Source organism: Leopardus geoffroyi, chromosome D4 (assembly GCF_018350155.1).
Source record: "Leopardus geoffroyi isolate Oge1 chromosome D4, O.geoffroyi_Oge1_pat1.0, whole genome shotgun sequence".
Lineage (NCBI taxonomy): Eukaryota > Metazoa > Chordata > Mammalia > Carnivora > Felidae > Leopardus > Leopardus geoffroyi.
Genome location: NC_059342.1, coordinates 74223636 through 74237253, shown reverse-complemented (window position 1 = coordinate 74237253; position 13618 = coordinate 74223636). Strand labels below are relative to the sequence as shown.

General features: G+C 50.6%; 1 protein-coding gene across 18 annotated transcripts in view; it reads right to left on the bottom strand.

Moving 5' to 3' along the window:
- ZNF618 (zinc finger protein 618) overlaps positions 1 to 13618 on the bottom strand; it is a 185971-nt gene that overhangs the window by 20465 nt on the left and 151888 nt on the right. For 3 of the 18 annotated variants that reach the window (XM_045469510.1, XM_045469515.1, XM_045469517.1), the window contains 3 exons: positions 6151 to 6390; positions 2398 to 2481; positions 340 to 384 (listed from right to left, as the gene is read on the bottom strand). The exons of 2 other annotated variants lie outside the window; for them this stretch is intronic. In XM_045469510.1, coding sequence (XP_045325466.1) covers positions 340 to 384; positions 2398 to 2481; positions 6151 to 6390 — 369 coding nt within the window. The remainder of the gene's footprint in view (positions 1 to 339; positions 385 to 2397; positions 2482 to 6150; positions 6391 to 13618) is intronic. 13 more of the 18 variants (XM_045469511.1, XM_045469516.1, XM_045469512.1 and 10 more) reach the window with 7 other exon arrangements.

The following is a 13618-nucleotide window of genomic DNA, read 5'->3' as shown; positions in this document are numbered from 1 at the left end:
GAAGAGGAAAGAAGGGGGAAGAAGAAGAGTGACGAAGAGACGCACGGGGAGGCGGAGATGGGCTCGGAAGAGGTGTCCTGAGGCTGCCCCCTGGGTTCCTGCCAGGGCTGGGGTGGCAGAGGCAGGCTGCTCAAGGCTCCGCCCGCCCCCCCTCCAAACTCCACCTCCCCCCTGGGGCTGGGCCCTCCTCCTGCCTCTGCTGGCTGTCAGGTCTGCCCGAGGGCGGCCTAAGGGGCAGGTGCTCTAGGGAGGTCTGGAGTGTGCAGCTGGGTGCGGCTGGCTGAGATCATTCCCTGCCCTGCCTTGCCCTCTCCAGCCCCCCATGGGACCATCACTTACTCTGTAGGAGAGGGAAAGGATTGGAAATCAGGGGACTTGCAGTTTCTGCAAAAGAGAAACAGTTTAGCTAAGTCTCTTCCCGTCCCAGTGCTCTCAGATAACTGTCATCACTTCTGTTCTTAATAAGCAGTGAGCCACTGGGGCTCTCAGAGGAGGAGGAATATCTGAGAGCCAGGCTCACATTCGGGGCTGGTGCCGGGGCACCGGGCAGGGCAAGGTCAGCCAGGGCCATGCCTCGAGGACGCCCTCAACTCCCAGAAAGTGAGCCCACAGCGCGCGAATGAGAAAATGTCCGTATGTGGCTGCTGCAGGACAGGGAGCTGGGAGCTGCTTCTAGATCCTGGCACTGGACACCCGAGCAGCCGCAGGGAGGGCTGTGCTGTGCCTTGAAGGGTTCTGCTTGCTGGAACTTTCCCCTGCTTCCTGGTGTTGTCAGGTGAGCCTCAAACGCAGAGGGCAGCAGGGGAGGGCCAGCAGGACTAGGCCTGGGATCCCAGCACCACCCCTCGCACACTGGGAACCTGGGCCAATGATCAACCTCTCCTGAGCCTCAGTTTCCTCATCCAGAAAATGGGGATCACAATTACACTGACCCTCCCCCCCCAACACCCAGGGCTGTGGTAAGGATGGAAACAGATAAGACACATACAGCTCTGAACACACGCCAGGCACGTAGTAAGCGCTCAATAAATGCTGGCTGCCGGCGGCAGCGATTCACCCTTCAGTCCCCTGCCCCAGTTCTGAGAGACTGTTCTGGAAGACGGAGAGGCAGGGGGTGCAGCCTGACTGCGGAGGAAAGGCTCCCTGGGAGGTGGCGGCTCCAGTCCTGGCTCTACCTCTTCCTGAGTGGCCTGGGGCAAGTCACTCCGTCACTTCTGGGCTCACCTCTTCGAGACTGGAGGCCATGTCCCAAAAGGGTGAGCAGCTCTCCAGGGTTTAGGGGATCACGGTGATCTTCTCGGGCTCCCACAGCACACCCCCCTCCTCCTCGGGGCACCCCACGTACCACCTGGTTCACTGAAGACCACCACCACCACCCCACCCTACCATGTGGGCACGGAATCTCTGTGGGGCACTGACCGTCCGCCACCACAGGGACGTGTGCGCGACTGATTCCGCCTTTACAGCGGAGGAGAAATTAAGAGGCTGGTCCGAGTCACCAGCTCGCAGGTGGTGCAGCTGGGGTTCACGCTTGGGCTACAGGTCAAAGCTGGAGCTCACTGAACTGTGCAGAAGCCTCCGTGTTCTTCTGGGCTCCTGGCTGTTTCATAAAGGCCCGGAATGACAGTCACCTGGGCCTCGGTGGTGACAGACCAACACCTATTCTGGTGAATTCAACTTCAGCTGTGCAAGAAAGCAAGGAGGTACCCTGCCTTAACGTAACCAAAGGATCAGAATTCTTTTCTCATCTTACCCTGGTTGTCACCGTGCAGGCCGGCTTGCTGTGCCTTTTTTCAGACAGGGGCTGCTCGTGACCACCCACGGCTCTAGCTAGGCTTCCTGTGGGTCCACGGGGGGAGCCTTTGGCTGCTCTGCTTTAAGGGACTTCGGGGAAGCCACCAGGGGGCGCCAAAACACCACCGGGAACCTCAGACAAACCTCCTCGGGCAGGTTGGGGCCTGAGGGGTACCTTTGGAGGGCCTCTGGTCTAAAATGGGGCCAGAACTCAAGAGTCTCTGGCTCTCAGGCTATAGTTCTAACTGCACCCCCATTGCCGCTCCTGGAAAGACCACGTTCACCCTAAAAACACAGCAACAGCGGTCTTACTCCTCCGGGGCCATTGGAGCCAAGGCTGTAGTCTCTGGGGTTAGGGGGAGGAGGGAGAGACAAAGAGCCACAGACCCCTCAGATGCTCCTGAGGCCCAGAGGGAGGCCCCTGGAAGAAAAGGTCCTTCCCACTTCTGCCTCACTCTGACCCCCTTCTGATTCCCCGCCCCCAATCTCCTCCCAAGAACACCAGCATGGGCCACGAGGAGCCCAGCCCAGAACACCCGCCGCCACCGTGGGCAGGAGGGTTGGGCGCCACAGTGCGCGACAGCCGTCACAGGGCACACTCACCGCTGGAGTTTTGGGAACTGCTATTTGTCTCTTCGAAGTGGTTTTGTGCTTTGCCTTCTACTCTCCGACTGAAAGCGCTTTCTGCTGGGTAGGGACAGGAGAGAGCGAGAGAAAGCAGCGGTGACTGGTTAGTGCTACGAGGGCCAAAGGGAAGGGCGTGACAGGGGACGTAGAGGCCAGGGTACCTCGGAACCGCCCTGGCACGAGGGCTGGCAGAGCCCGGGGCTTTATGCTGGGAACCTGCACGCTGAGGGGCTCCGGGAGCCCAAACCAGACCCCAGCTCCTCAGGCTCACCTGAGTCGCCTGATCCCTCATCAGGGCCCCAAGAGACGCCCCCCACACTACCCAGAGGGGGCAGAGGGCCAGGCACGGGGGCGTGTGTGCGTGACCCGTCCGAGCGCGCACGGATGAAATCCAGCTGAGCGGGCACATGGCAGGTGGGCCTGGGTCTCCCACCTTTGGCTCCTTAGGAGCTGCTCTGGCGACACTGAGTAACTTGGACCTGCCACCCACCACTCGTTCTGCCAGGTTCTGTTGCCTCAGGCTCCACACACGAGCAGGCAGTGTGACAGACGGTGTCCTGGTGGAGGCCCTGGCAGAGGAGGAGGGCCGGATGGCCGACCCCAGCTCCCCAAGCCAGGCGGAGGGCATCCTTAGGGAGGAGGTGTGTCGGGCAGAGTGGGGGCAGCCCCACACCCCGGGAGCCCAAAGACCAGGTGAGGCCTGGTCAGAGTTCATCCCGGGGAAGGGACTGGCTCCTCCAGTGATTCCCGGGGCACCTCCGCGTACAGGTGGCGCCTTTCCGGTGCTGCCTGGACACCCTGGGGTGAAGACACGGGGTCCAACCAGGAGGACACATACCAGAGTCTAGTCTCCAGCCCCACCCCTGAGACAGAGTATCTGAGCCAGAAGGTAGCTCTGCTTTTCCTAGTTGCTCTTGGCACTAGGGCTGCTGGACGTTCCAGGAGATAAAGGCTCCTGAGAGCAAGTCAAGTTGGGACGAGCAGCTGACTCGGTCCTTAAGGGGAAACAACAGAGGCTCTGAGAAAGCTCCACCAGAAAGAGACCCATTTAGCTTTGTTTGACCCAACCTTCCCAAATACATTTAGCCACCGAAGCCCATTAAAAAAAATAGCAGGTTTCCTAGAATCCCTCAAAAATGGCGATCCCTGGAACCCACTTTGGGAAATGCCAGTCACCCAGACCACCCTATGTCAGAAGGGCAAGTGCCCAGACCCTGGGGGCCAGGGTTCCCGAAGATGATGGGGTAATGGGGAAAGAAGCCACAGGTGGCTCCTACAGGCCCTGTCTCCTGAGCCCAACGACACTTCCTGAGATGGCCTCCTTTCTGCGGAGGCTATCGGTAACATCACAGGGGAGACCCACTCTTCAGAAGGTATCTATAAAATGCCTGGGCTGACAGCTCCCCAGCAGCCCATCTCAAGGTACCATCTGTACGTCGGCAAAGACCCTTAAGTCTTTGTCTAGCGGAGCGGGGTGGGGGGACTCTCATTTACTGAGCACCTGCTACGCACCAGGCATGGTCCGCACACCTTACGCCTGTGGTCTCCCACAGTCCTCCCGACAGCCCTATGAGGTTCACATTGTCATTCCCATGCTACAGATGAAAAGACAGGGGGGTGAGGCCATCCAGTGCCGGGGCTGGGTATGCTCCTCACTTCTCCGATGGCAGAATAAGGAGAGTTCGTTCCTGAGGCAGATGCATCGTTCTCTTTAAAAAGATCTGGGGGTAAGGAAGTGATTCCTTTCTTCACCTTCACCCTTATGCATTCAATGGCTACCCATCTGTGGAGGAATTTCATGCAGCCTCACCAAGGTTACACACTCCTACAATTAGTCCCCTTTACCGCTCAGCCCATACTGCAGATGCAAATTTTGACCAGCGATCCCTGCGTCGGCACCTCTGGCCTGGAAACCAGAGGGTGGCGCTGTGGGTCAAGTCCCACGCACAGGCACGCACGTACACACAGAGCACGGCCTTCTACCATGGTTAAGGGCGAGGACAACTTCCAGCTCTGACATGCAGATTCCTGTTCACAACCTGACCTCCTCTGCTCCGTGACCTCCACCGCAACTCTCCCAGGTCACACGAAGGCAGCCAGAAGCACATGCCATAGCTTGCTGGACACTTACTCTGAGGCGCTGAGGTCTGAGAGCCGACATAGACCACGCGGCCCTTGCAGGCAATTTTCTGCAGAATCCGCAGGTGTAAAAACTCCCAGCCACAAGGTCAAGAGCAAAAGCAAGATCTACCTGAAAGCCAGGATCCCATTATTGAGTTGAGCCAATACTTATCATCAATGAGCCCACGATGGCCAGTCTGTTTCCAACCAATTTATGACTACTGTTGCAAAAAATACAATGGCTATTGGCTTTTCTCAGCACTGTACCTGGAAAACCATTACCTTCAAGGTTGACTGACTGCTTACTCCTCTTTTGGAAGACCCTAAGCACAATAAGCCTATTTGCAGATGTTTTTAAGAACCAAATCTTTGCCCAAAATTAGCCTCCTGAATCAAAGAGTAAAGGCAAAGGACAACCACTTGGCTATTTCGCTCATCCAAGCTACTGGTTCGCGTAACAAAGTCCTGTTCGGTCGCTTGTGTATTAAACTGATGGCTTTGGTCCTCTTGTGGGCAATGAAAGGCCCATAGTCCCAGAAGGACCACATCATCATTCTATCCTACACCCCACACATCCTGGCAGTCAGTCCAAGGCTCATTCCACCCAGATACGAATCAGGAGTCCTGACAGCCACTACTCAGCATCCAGTGTGTCTTAATCCATTTTCCCGGGAGCAGTGGCTGCTGTGTACCTTTCACTGCCTGTCCACCTTCTGGAGCCAGAGCCCCTCTGTGCATGGACTCAAGAAAACACTGGAGCTGGCATCCACCGGTTTCCTGCCAGGCTATGGCCCAGGGAGGGGCTTCCCAGGTAGTACCAGGCAGGGGGAGGCTAAGAGAACAGAGCTTCTGGTCAACCACTCTGCTTCAAGGAGAGCAGTTCTTCCTAGAAATGAGTTTTTTAGATTGGGTTTTTCAGAAAGTTGGGGGATGCAAATTCATGCCAGGAGGGTCCAGGCAGGCAATGTAGATGGATGAACCGGGCTGAATGCAAGACAGACAACAGTGTGATCACAATGAGGAATGACACCTGCCACGCGGCCACTGTGTTGGGGAGGCAGGAGGGAGTGGTAAGGACTGCGGGATACTGGACAGCTCTATTCAAGGGGGCCGCTGTGGCTCCGCCCAAAGCCAACTGTTGCCCTCCAGGGGAGTGGGTCCAGACCTTCTGGAGGCAGAGCCCCTTTCTGCATGGACTCAAAAACACTGGAGATGGCATCTACTGACCTTCCAACGTCAGCTAGAAATCAAACGCCTTATGTAAAATCTCCTAATGCTCAAATGTTGGCAATTAAAAAACAATTTAACACCTTGGGCCATGACTTTGGGAAAAATATTCTCCTACTCAAAAAAAAAAAAAAAAGAAAGCTTGCAAACCATATACAAACCCTCTGATTTAGGGTAAAAAAAACCTAGCCTCAGAGAGGCTAGGTGGCTCACCAGGGTGAGAGCCAGCCAGAGGCACAGCTGGAACCCAGATCTGTCCCAGAGAGCCACGGGACCGCCACTCGCTCTTGCAAGGGAACAGTGACCTCGGGCACAGCTGTGGCAGGTGGAGAGAAGGGCAGGGAGTGGAGGAAGCGTGAAGGTAACATAGGCCATTGGTACCTGCAGTTGCCTTGCTTGCCGGAGATCCCGAATTTGGAGTGCGGAACGTCTGGGTTTGGGTGGCTGGAGGGGTGCGGTGTAAGAGGGTGGCGCATCGGACCACGGAGGCCGGAGCTTTTTTCCCCGACTGGTTCGTCTGGGTCTTCGCTGCCACGAAGCGTGGAGATGGGGAGACCTCCGGATGTGAACACTCAGAGCCCGTGTCTGGATCGTCCGGTGGCTCCCACCCAGGGGCGGTACCTGAGAGGGTCATGCTCTCAGTCCCCGTGGGCCCTCGGAGCTGGCTGAGTGAGTGGCCTCTTGGGCCACAGAACCCCACGCTCAAGGTTCAAAACCTCTTCTTCGTCCACAGGGTAGAGGACATCACTTCTACTCAAAAGCCTATGAAAGTCCAAGATCCTAGAACCTTCCCCAGCTTCTCCTAGAGGGAAGCCTGATCACCAGCTAACATTCAGAATTTCCCAGAGGCCACTGACCAGCTCAATGGGAAGTTCACCCATAACCCTTGACTCACCCAAGGCTCTCAGCGTCTATGAACGCAGCCTATGACCTGCGCTTGGGGGAACGTGAATTAGTCAACCGGGCACGAGAGCATTTTCTAGAACGTTGGCTCCTAAGCCAAGGCAGCCTGGCTCAGAAGTAATGACAGAAAGCGAACAAGCAGGGACATGCTGGAGTTGACTGGTGGTGGGGGGCGAAAGCAGGGGGGCTCAATGTCGCCTCAGGATTTTAGGGGAAGAGGCCCCTGGCCCCCTGGGCACTGTGGTGTTGCCCCCTGGGCACTGACGGTATTGTTGCCTTGGGGACACCGCTTAAGTGTACCCTGTCACTTTAATTCAAGTAAGTGCAGTAGTTCCCTGGTGGTGTTTTGGGAAGTCTGGGTCACCATTTCCCAGAACCCCTGCCTCCCTCACCTGAATTCTCTGCAGGAGCTGGAGTCACTGAGAACCGGGGGCTGACCCCTCGGTGGCCTCCACGACTGCCCTGGCCGTCCTGGGCGGGCAATGGTCTGCCTCCTTCGCACTGCCGGGGGCCATAAACTACCAGGTGGCCAAGCCCTGAACCTGGCCACACCCCCACATTTAAAACGGACAGGAACGGGGGCAGGGGTCTGCTCACTCAACTGCAACTCTTCCTCCGAAGGTGCAAAGGGGACCAGGCAGCATGGGAAGGGACTGCTTTGGTGCTGGCCAGGGGGCTCATAGATCTCACAGGAACTGGTACACATAACATCCCAGCCACAGCAGAGCTGCCCAAGAAGGCCGCTGTCACCGCCCCCCTGCATCTGGGGGTGCAGGAGGGGCTTCATTATACCCCTGCCCGCAGGGCAGTATCCATCCATCCTGGGCTTCAGCCACTCCACCCACTGCTTTCAGAGCCAAAAAATAAAAAGGCACTTCCTGGGCCTCCTCCGTCGGCCATTCCTGGCACAGATGAGGAAGCCCAGGCCCAGAGAAGCAGGAAGCAGGACTTTACCCAAGGTCACAAGGGAAGCCAGTCTTCGGTGCTTCATTCACCACCCTGAGACACTGAGACGAGCTCAGAGGATGGAGGCTGCCCCCTTGGAGGGTCACCTCCTCCTTCATTCAGTGGTGGCCACATGCCAGGAGCTGGGGGACCCTCCAGTCACAGCCCCCTAAAGCAGGCCCTCACCCGCCCATCCTAGGAGGAGTCCCCAAGGCCGCAGCCCGCAGAGGACACAGGTCTGTCCACTCTCTGCACTCCCATTCTCCAGAGTCTGGCTTCCTTAATCCCAAACTACAGAGGGCTGGGTGGGGAACGACACTTCTTTAAGTTTCCTCCTTCTCTCTCTCCCTTTTGGAGTCAAGGACCTTGGAGGTCCCGGAGTCCAATCAAAAGAGCGGCTCATCTCACGATTCCCAAACAACCTACACATCAGACTCCATGGCAGGTGTCCAGAGTCGTATCTCTGAGTTCCCTACTATCTCCCTGAAGCAGTTTGGGGACTAAGTATGGAGCAAAGTGAAGCCCCCTCTGGGTCCCAGGTCCCTCACCTTTGGCCTCTGAGGTCTTGGGACTCTTTACTTGCCCTCTCTTGACCTTTGTACCCCACCTGTTCCCCTTATGTCCGCCAATAAAAGTGAGACACCCACCTCTGTGCGACCAGCCTCACAGGGATTTTGTGAGGATCCAAGAACACACAAAATCACAGAAGTACCTTGAGTGGTAAATGGCTCTTCAAATGTGAATAGCTGTTACTCGCATTTTTTAGGAATAAGGAAACCGAGACCCAGAATGTTTAATAAGTTTACAGTGGCATAGGAAGTCCATGCCAGGATGGGACAGGAGCTCATGTTTGCCAGCTACTCAAGGAGGCCTCTGCACAAGGCCGTGTGGTCCCCTTTGGCCTCAACCCACACATGCTGGGAACCTGGACACAAGGAACAGAGAATTTCTGAGCAATACACTGAACACGTTGCTTTCTTTCTTAGGCCCCAGACTGTACCCTGAAGGACTGTTTCTAGGAGACCCTCTGATCAGACCTTTCCATGGTCTACAAATCCTGATGTCAAAATCCTGGCCATTTGTGTGAGAGACCCCTCGTTCCCTGTGGCAGGGAGCTCAGGGACACCCACGAAGCACATGATATAATAAATCTTCAGGCCTGGGACCTGCTCATCTCTTGTTTTCCCATTCTAGGACACCCTCTGCGTCTTCCAAGCCCCATGGCCTTTGCACATGCTATTTCCTCTGCCTGGAATGATCTTCCCTCCAATTTTTGCCTGGGTAACTAGTGCTGGTCCTGCATACTTCCACACGAGCATCACTTCCTCTCGTAACTGTCCCTGACACCTCACCTGGTCATTTTCAGTCCCCCGTCCACTTCCCTTCTAAGAACTGATCACCACCTATGATAATGACACATGTTGTGGTCTTTTGGTTGGGGTCTCTTTCCCCATTAGCCTGAATGCTCTGTGAGGACAGAGTCTGCCAGTTAGGCCCAACCATGTACTCAGGACCAGGCACATTCCCTGATACACAGGAAGTGCTCAAGAGGTATTATGGAATCAGAGAACCAATGCCTCAATGTCCAGAAAAGCAAAACTCAGAACCACACTTAAACAGACCACAACAAAGATGGGATGCCCAGGAGGGGACATGAGAAGCTACCTCATGTGTTACCCTCCGGCTGGCCACAGGGGTCTATCTAAGGCAGATGGGCACACGGAGCTCAGAGAGGTATAGGCACCACTCCAGGGTCACACAGCAGGTACGGACCAAGCAGGATGAACTTCCCAGACTCCTAATTCATTTCATTCAGCAGTTTGCTCCATCTGTTGACCTTGTCACATGGAATGTTATCAGGCTGGAATTCCTACCTGAGCCCTCACTGGGAAAAGAACAAAGAGCTTCAGACAGACTGGCTGACTGCCCTTATGAAGAACACACGTGAGATGTTTATATACAGGAGACATTTAAAAATAACAGCATGGGGGTCTCCCCTTTCTGTAAAATGAAAAATTCAATGGGAACAAAAAAATTCAGAGAATGTAAGGATTCGAGGAAAGTAACCACATAGACCAGGTGGTCTCCCTGAAACCTTCACCAGGCAGAGGAGGGTGAAGATGCATTTGAGGCAAATGGGAAGAGCATGCTCAACGGCCGGAGGCGGGAATGAACGGACGATGTGATGCAAAAGGAGTCTAGGTCGGAAACACTTTCTCAGGGATTTCCGTCTTCGAGACAGAACCAGAGAACTTACACTTCCGGCCGTGATGGACCACGGGGTATAGGGCTAGTGGTCCTCCTTCAACTATAAAGCTGGACAAAATACATAAAACAACGGTTTTCAGACGCTGAACAGTAGGCAGTGCAGGGTCGTGATTTACGACAGAAGACCTGTTGTGAGATCACTCCAGTCTCTGCCTGGAGACCTTCTGGACCACAGCACAGGGGTGGAGCCCAAAGAAGGCACTGCAGTCTGGGTGAACAGAGGAGACAGTGATCAGGGTTCAGGGATTCTGACAATGGCTGGAATTGGCGGGACAGAATAACAAAAAGGGATGAATTAAAAAAAAAAAAAAAAAAAAAGACCTCCAGAAATATGCAGAGGGGCCTCTTAAAGCGTCTGATGGGTGCCAAACTGATCTGTACAGAATGAACCTCTGCACAGCCTGGAAGGTAACAGCTTCTGGGGGGGAGTGAGCCGAGAACAGATTCAGAAGTCTCACGAGAGTAGGAGATGTCTGAGTTCCCACCTGCCAAAGCAGATAGACCTTGCTGAACACCTCAAGCATTCAGTTGAAACCCAGAAAGGTCAGGCCTTAGGATTACTCTAACCCTAGAATAAGAACACTCTAGACCCACCCTAACAGTTTACACACAAGCCTTTGAAGTATGAAGCTGATCTGTAAGTAAATTAACTGCCTGCCAGAACAAAATTTAACACCTTTCAAAGAAAGATAACAAAATCCAGATGCTCAACAAATATCACAATGTGCAGCACAGAATAAAAAATTACTTGTGAGGCAAAGCAGGAAAATGTGACTAAATACTCAAGAGAAAAATACCAATCAACAGAAACATACAGAAATGACAGGAATGATGGAATTGGTGGACAAGGACTTTTCAACAGCTTTCATAAATATGCTCAAAGATTTAAAGGATAATATGCACATAATGAGAAAAGACACGATATAAAAAGGAACCAAATGGAAATTACAGAGATGAAAACTAGGATAGCTGAAATGATAAATTCGCTTGATGATTTTCTAATAAAACAGACTGCACACTAGAGAAGAAAAGATCAGTGAACTTGAACACAGGATACTAGAAACTATCCAAATTGAAGCTCGAAGGGAAAACAGGGATGGTAAGCTGAACAGACCTTCATCACCAAACAGTTTAACGTATATGTAAACAAAATCTCAACAACAGAGGAAAGAGAGATTGAGTAATAAGAATATTTGCAGAGGGGCACCTGGGTGGCTCAGGAGTTGAGTGTCCGATTTAATTTAGGCTCAGGTCATGATCCCAGGATCATGGGCTCGATCAAGCCCTTGTGTCAAGCTCCACACTCAGTGTGGAGCCTGCTTAGCATTCTCTTTCTCTCTCCTTCTGTCCCTTTCTCTGACTCATGCTCAATCTCTCTCTAAAATAAAAATTTAAGAAAATATATTTGAAGAAAAAATGGCTGAAATTTTCCAAATTTGATGAAAAATATAAACCCACTGATTCAAAAAATTCAGTAACCCCAAACAGGATAAACACAAAGAAAACTACACGCCATAATCAAACTGATAAAAACAAAAAAACAAAAAAACAACCAGTAATATGTAGATATATTTAAAAGCACCCAGACAGGGACGCCTGGGTGGATCAGTCGGTTGAGTGTCCGGCTTCAGCTCAGGTCATGATCTCGCGGTCCATGAGTTTGAGCTCCGCGTCGGGCTCTGGGCTGATGGTTCAGAGCCTGGAGCCTGCTTCCGATTCTGTGTCTCCCTCTCTCTCTGCCCCTCCCCCGTTCATGCTCTGTCTCTGTCTCAAAAATAAACGTTAAAAAAAAAAAATAAAAGCACCCAGACAAAAAGACACATTAAATATAGAATCACAATCAGAATGATCTCTGACTTCTCACCAGAAACATAAACCAGAAGATAAAAGAGTGACACTTTTAAAGTGCTGGAAAAAAAAACAAACATCTCAACCTAGAATTTCATATCCAGAGAAAACATCTATCAAAAGAAACAGGTAAAATAAAAACATCTTCAAGTAAGAGAATCTTTCCCCAACAGACGTACAATAGAAAAAATGTTAAAGGAAGTTCTTCAGGGAATAAGGGAAAATGATTATAGATGGAATTCAGATTTATTATACAAAGAAAGGAAAAGCACAGGAAATGGTAAATATGTTAGAAATATAAAAGGCATTTTCTCATTTCTTAATTAACAAATAACAGACTGTTTAAAGCAAAAAAAAATTATTGGGCTTATAACTTATGTAGACATAGATGTATGGTAAGAACATAAAGGACAAGAGAGTAGTAAATAGAAGTACACTGTTATAAGGTTCTTACGTTATGTATGATGTTATGAATTAAATTTATGATAGATTGTAATACATTAAAGATGTATATTATAAACCACAGAGGAACCACTAAAGAAAAAGGGGGTACAGCTAGAAAGCTAACAAAGGAAATTTTTTTGGAAGTTCTTGATTAATATTAAAGAAGGCAAGAAAAGAAGAAAAAATGAACAATAAGAAGAGATGGGACAACTAGAAAAAAATATAAGGCAAAATATACAAAATATAAAAAATATGAACTACGAAATACAAAAATCCAACCATATCCATATATAATATTAAATGTAAGTGGATTAAACACTTCATTTAAAAGGCAGGGATTGTCAGACTAGAGAAAAGAGTGAGAACCAATTATATGTACATACTTCAAATAGAAAGACACAGAAACATTAAAACAAAAAGATCGAAAGAAATACACCATGCAAACACTAATTCTAAGCAAGCTGCAGCAGCTATATCAATATCAGATAAAGTAGATTTCAGGACAACAGGTATTACCTGTTAAAGAACTTAAGAAATAAATAAAGGTACTGAACAATTTTTAAAGGGTCGTCAAAACATAATGGTCCCAAGTGTGTGCACCTAAAAGCAAGGTTTCAAAACACATGAATCAAAAACTGACAGAACTAAAGGGAGACACAGCATATCCACAACTACAGTTGCAGACTTTAATGTCTGTCTCTCAGTACTAGATAGAACGAGTGTATTTTTTTTTTCTAAAGCCTGAAAAGGTGTAGAGATTTGATTATTAACCAGCTTAACCTAAGTGACACTACACTCAGGGAATATTCTTCCCAACTCATTCTAAGAGGCCAGTTCTACCCTGACACCCAGCTGAGACCAGGACATTACAAAAAAGAAATGTACACTACTGGTTGGAACGTAAATGGCATAACCACTTTGAAAAACAGTTGGGTTCTTTCTTAAAAGTTAAATACACACGTATCATATGATCCAGCTATTCCACTCCTAGGTACTTATTCAAGATTAATGAACGCATTTGTCCATACAAGGACATGTACACCAATGTTGAGAAGCTTTATTTGTATTAGCTCTAAACTAAAAACAACCCAAATGTCCATCCGTAAGTGAATAAAGGAAACTGTGGTATCTATATCTATCCAATGGAAAGCTACTACTCCTCAACTAAAGGGAATGAACTACTGATAACATGTAACCATGGATGAATCTTAAAACAATCCATGGTGAGTGAGAGAAGCCAGACCCTGCCCCCACACATAAAAAGGGTACATACTCTAAGATGCCATATATGCAATGTGCTAGAAAATGCAAATTGATCTATAGTAACAGAAAGAAAATCAGTGTTTGCCTGGGGATGGGAAAGTGGTGAGTAAGGGATTATACAAAAGCACAAAAAACCTTTAGGGGTGATGAGATGCTCATTATCTTAACGGCAGTGATG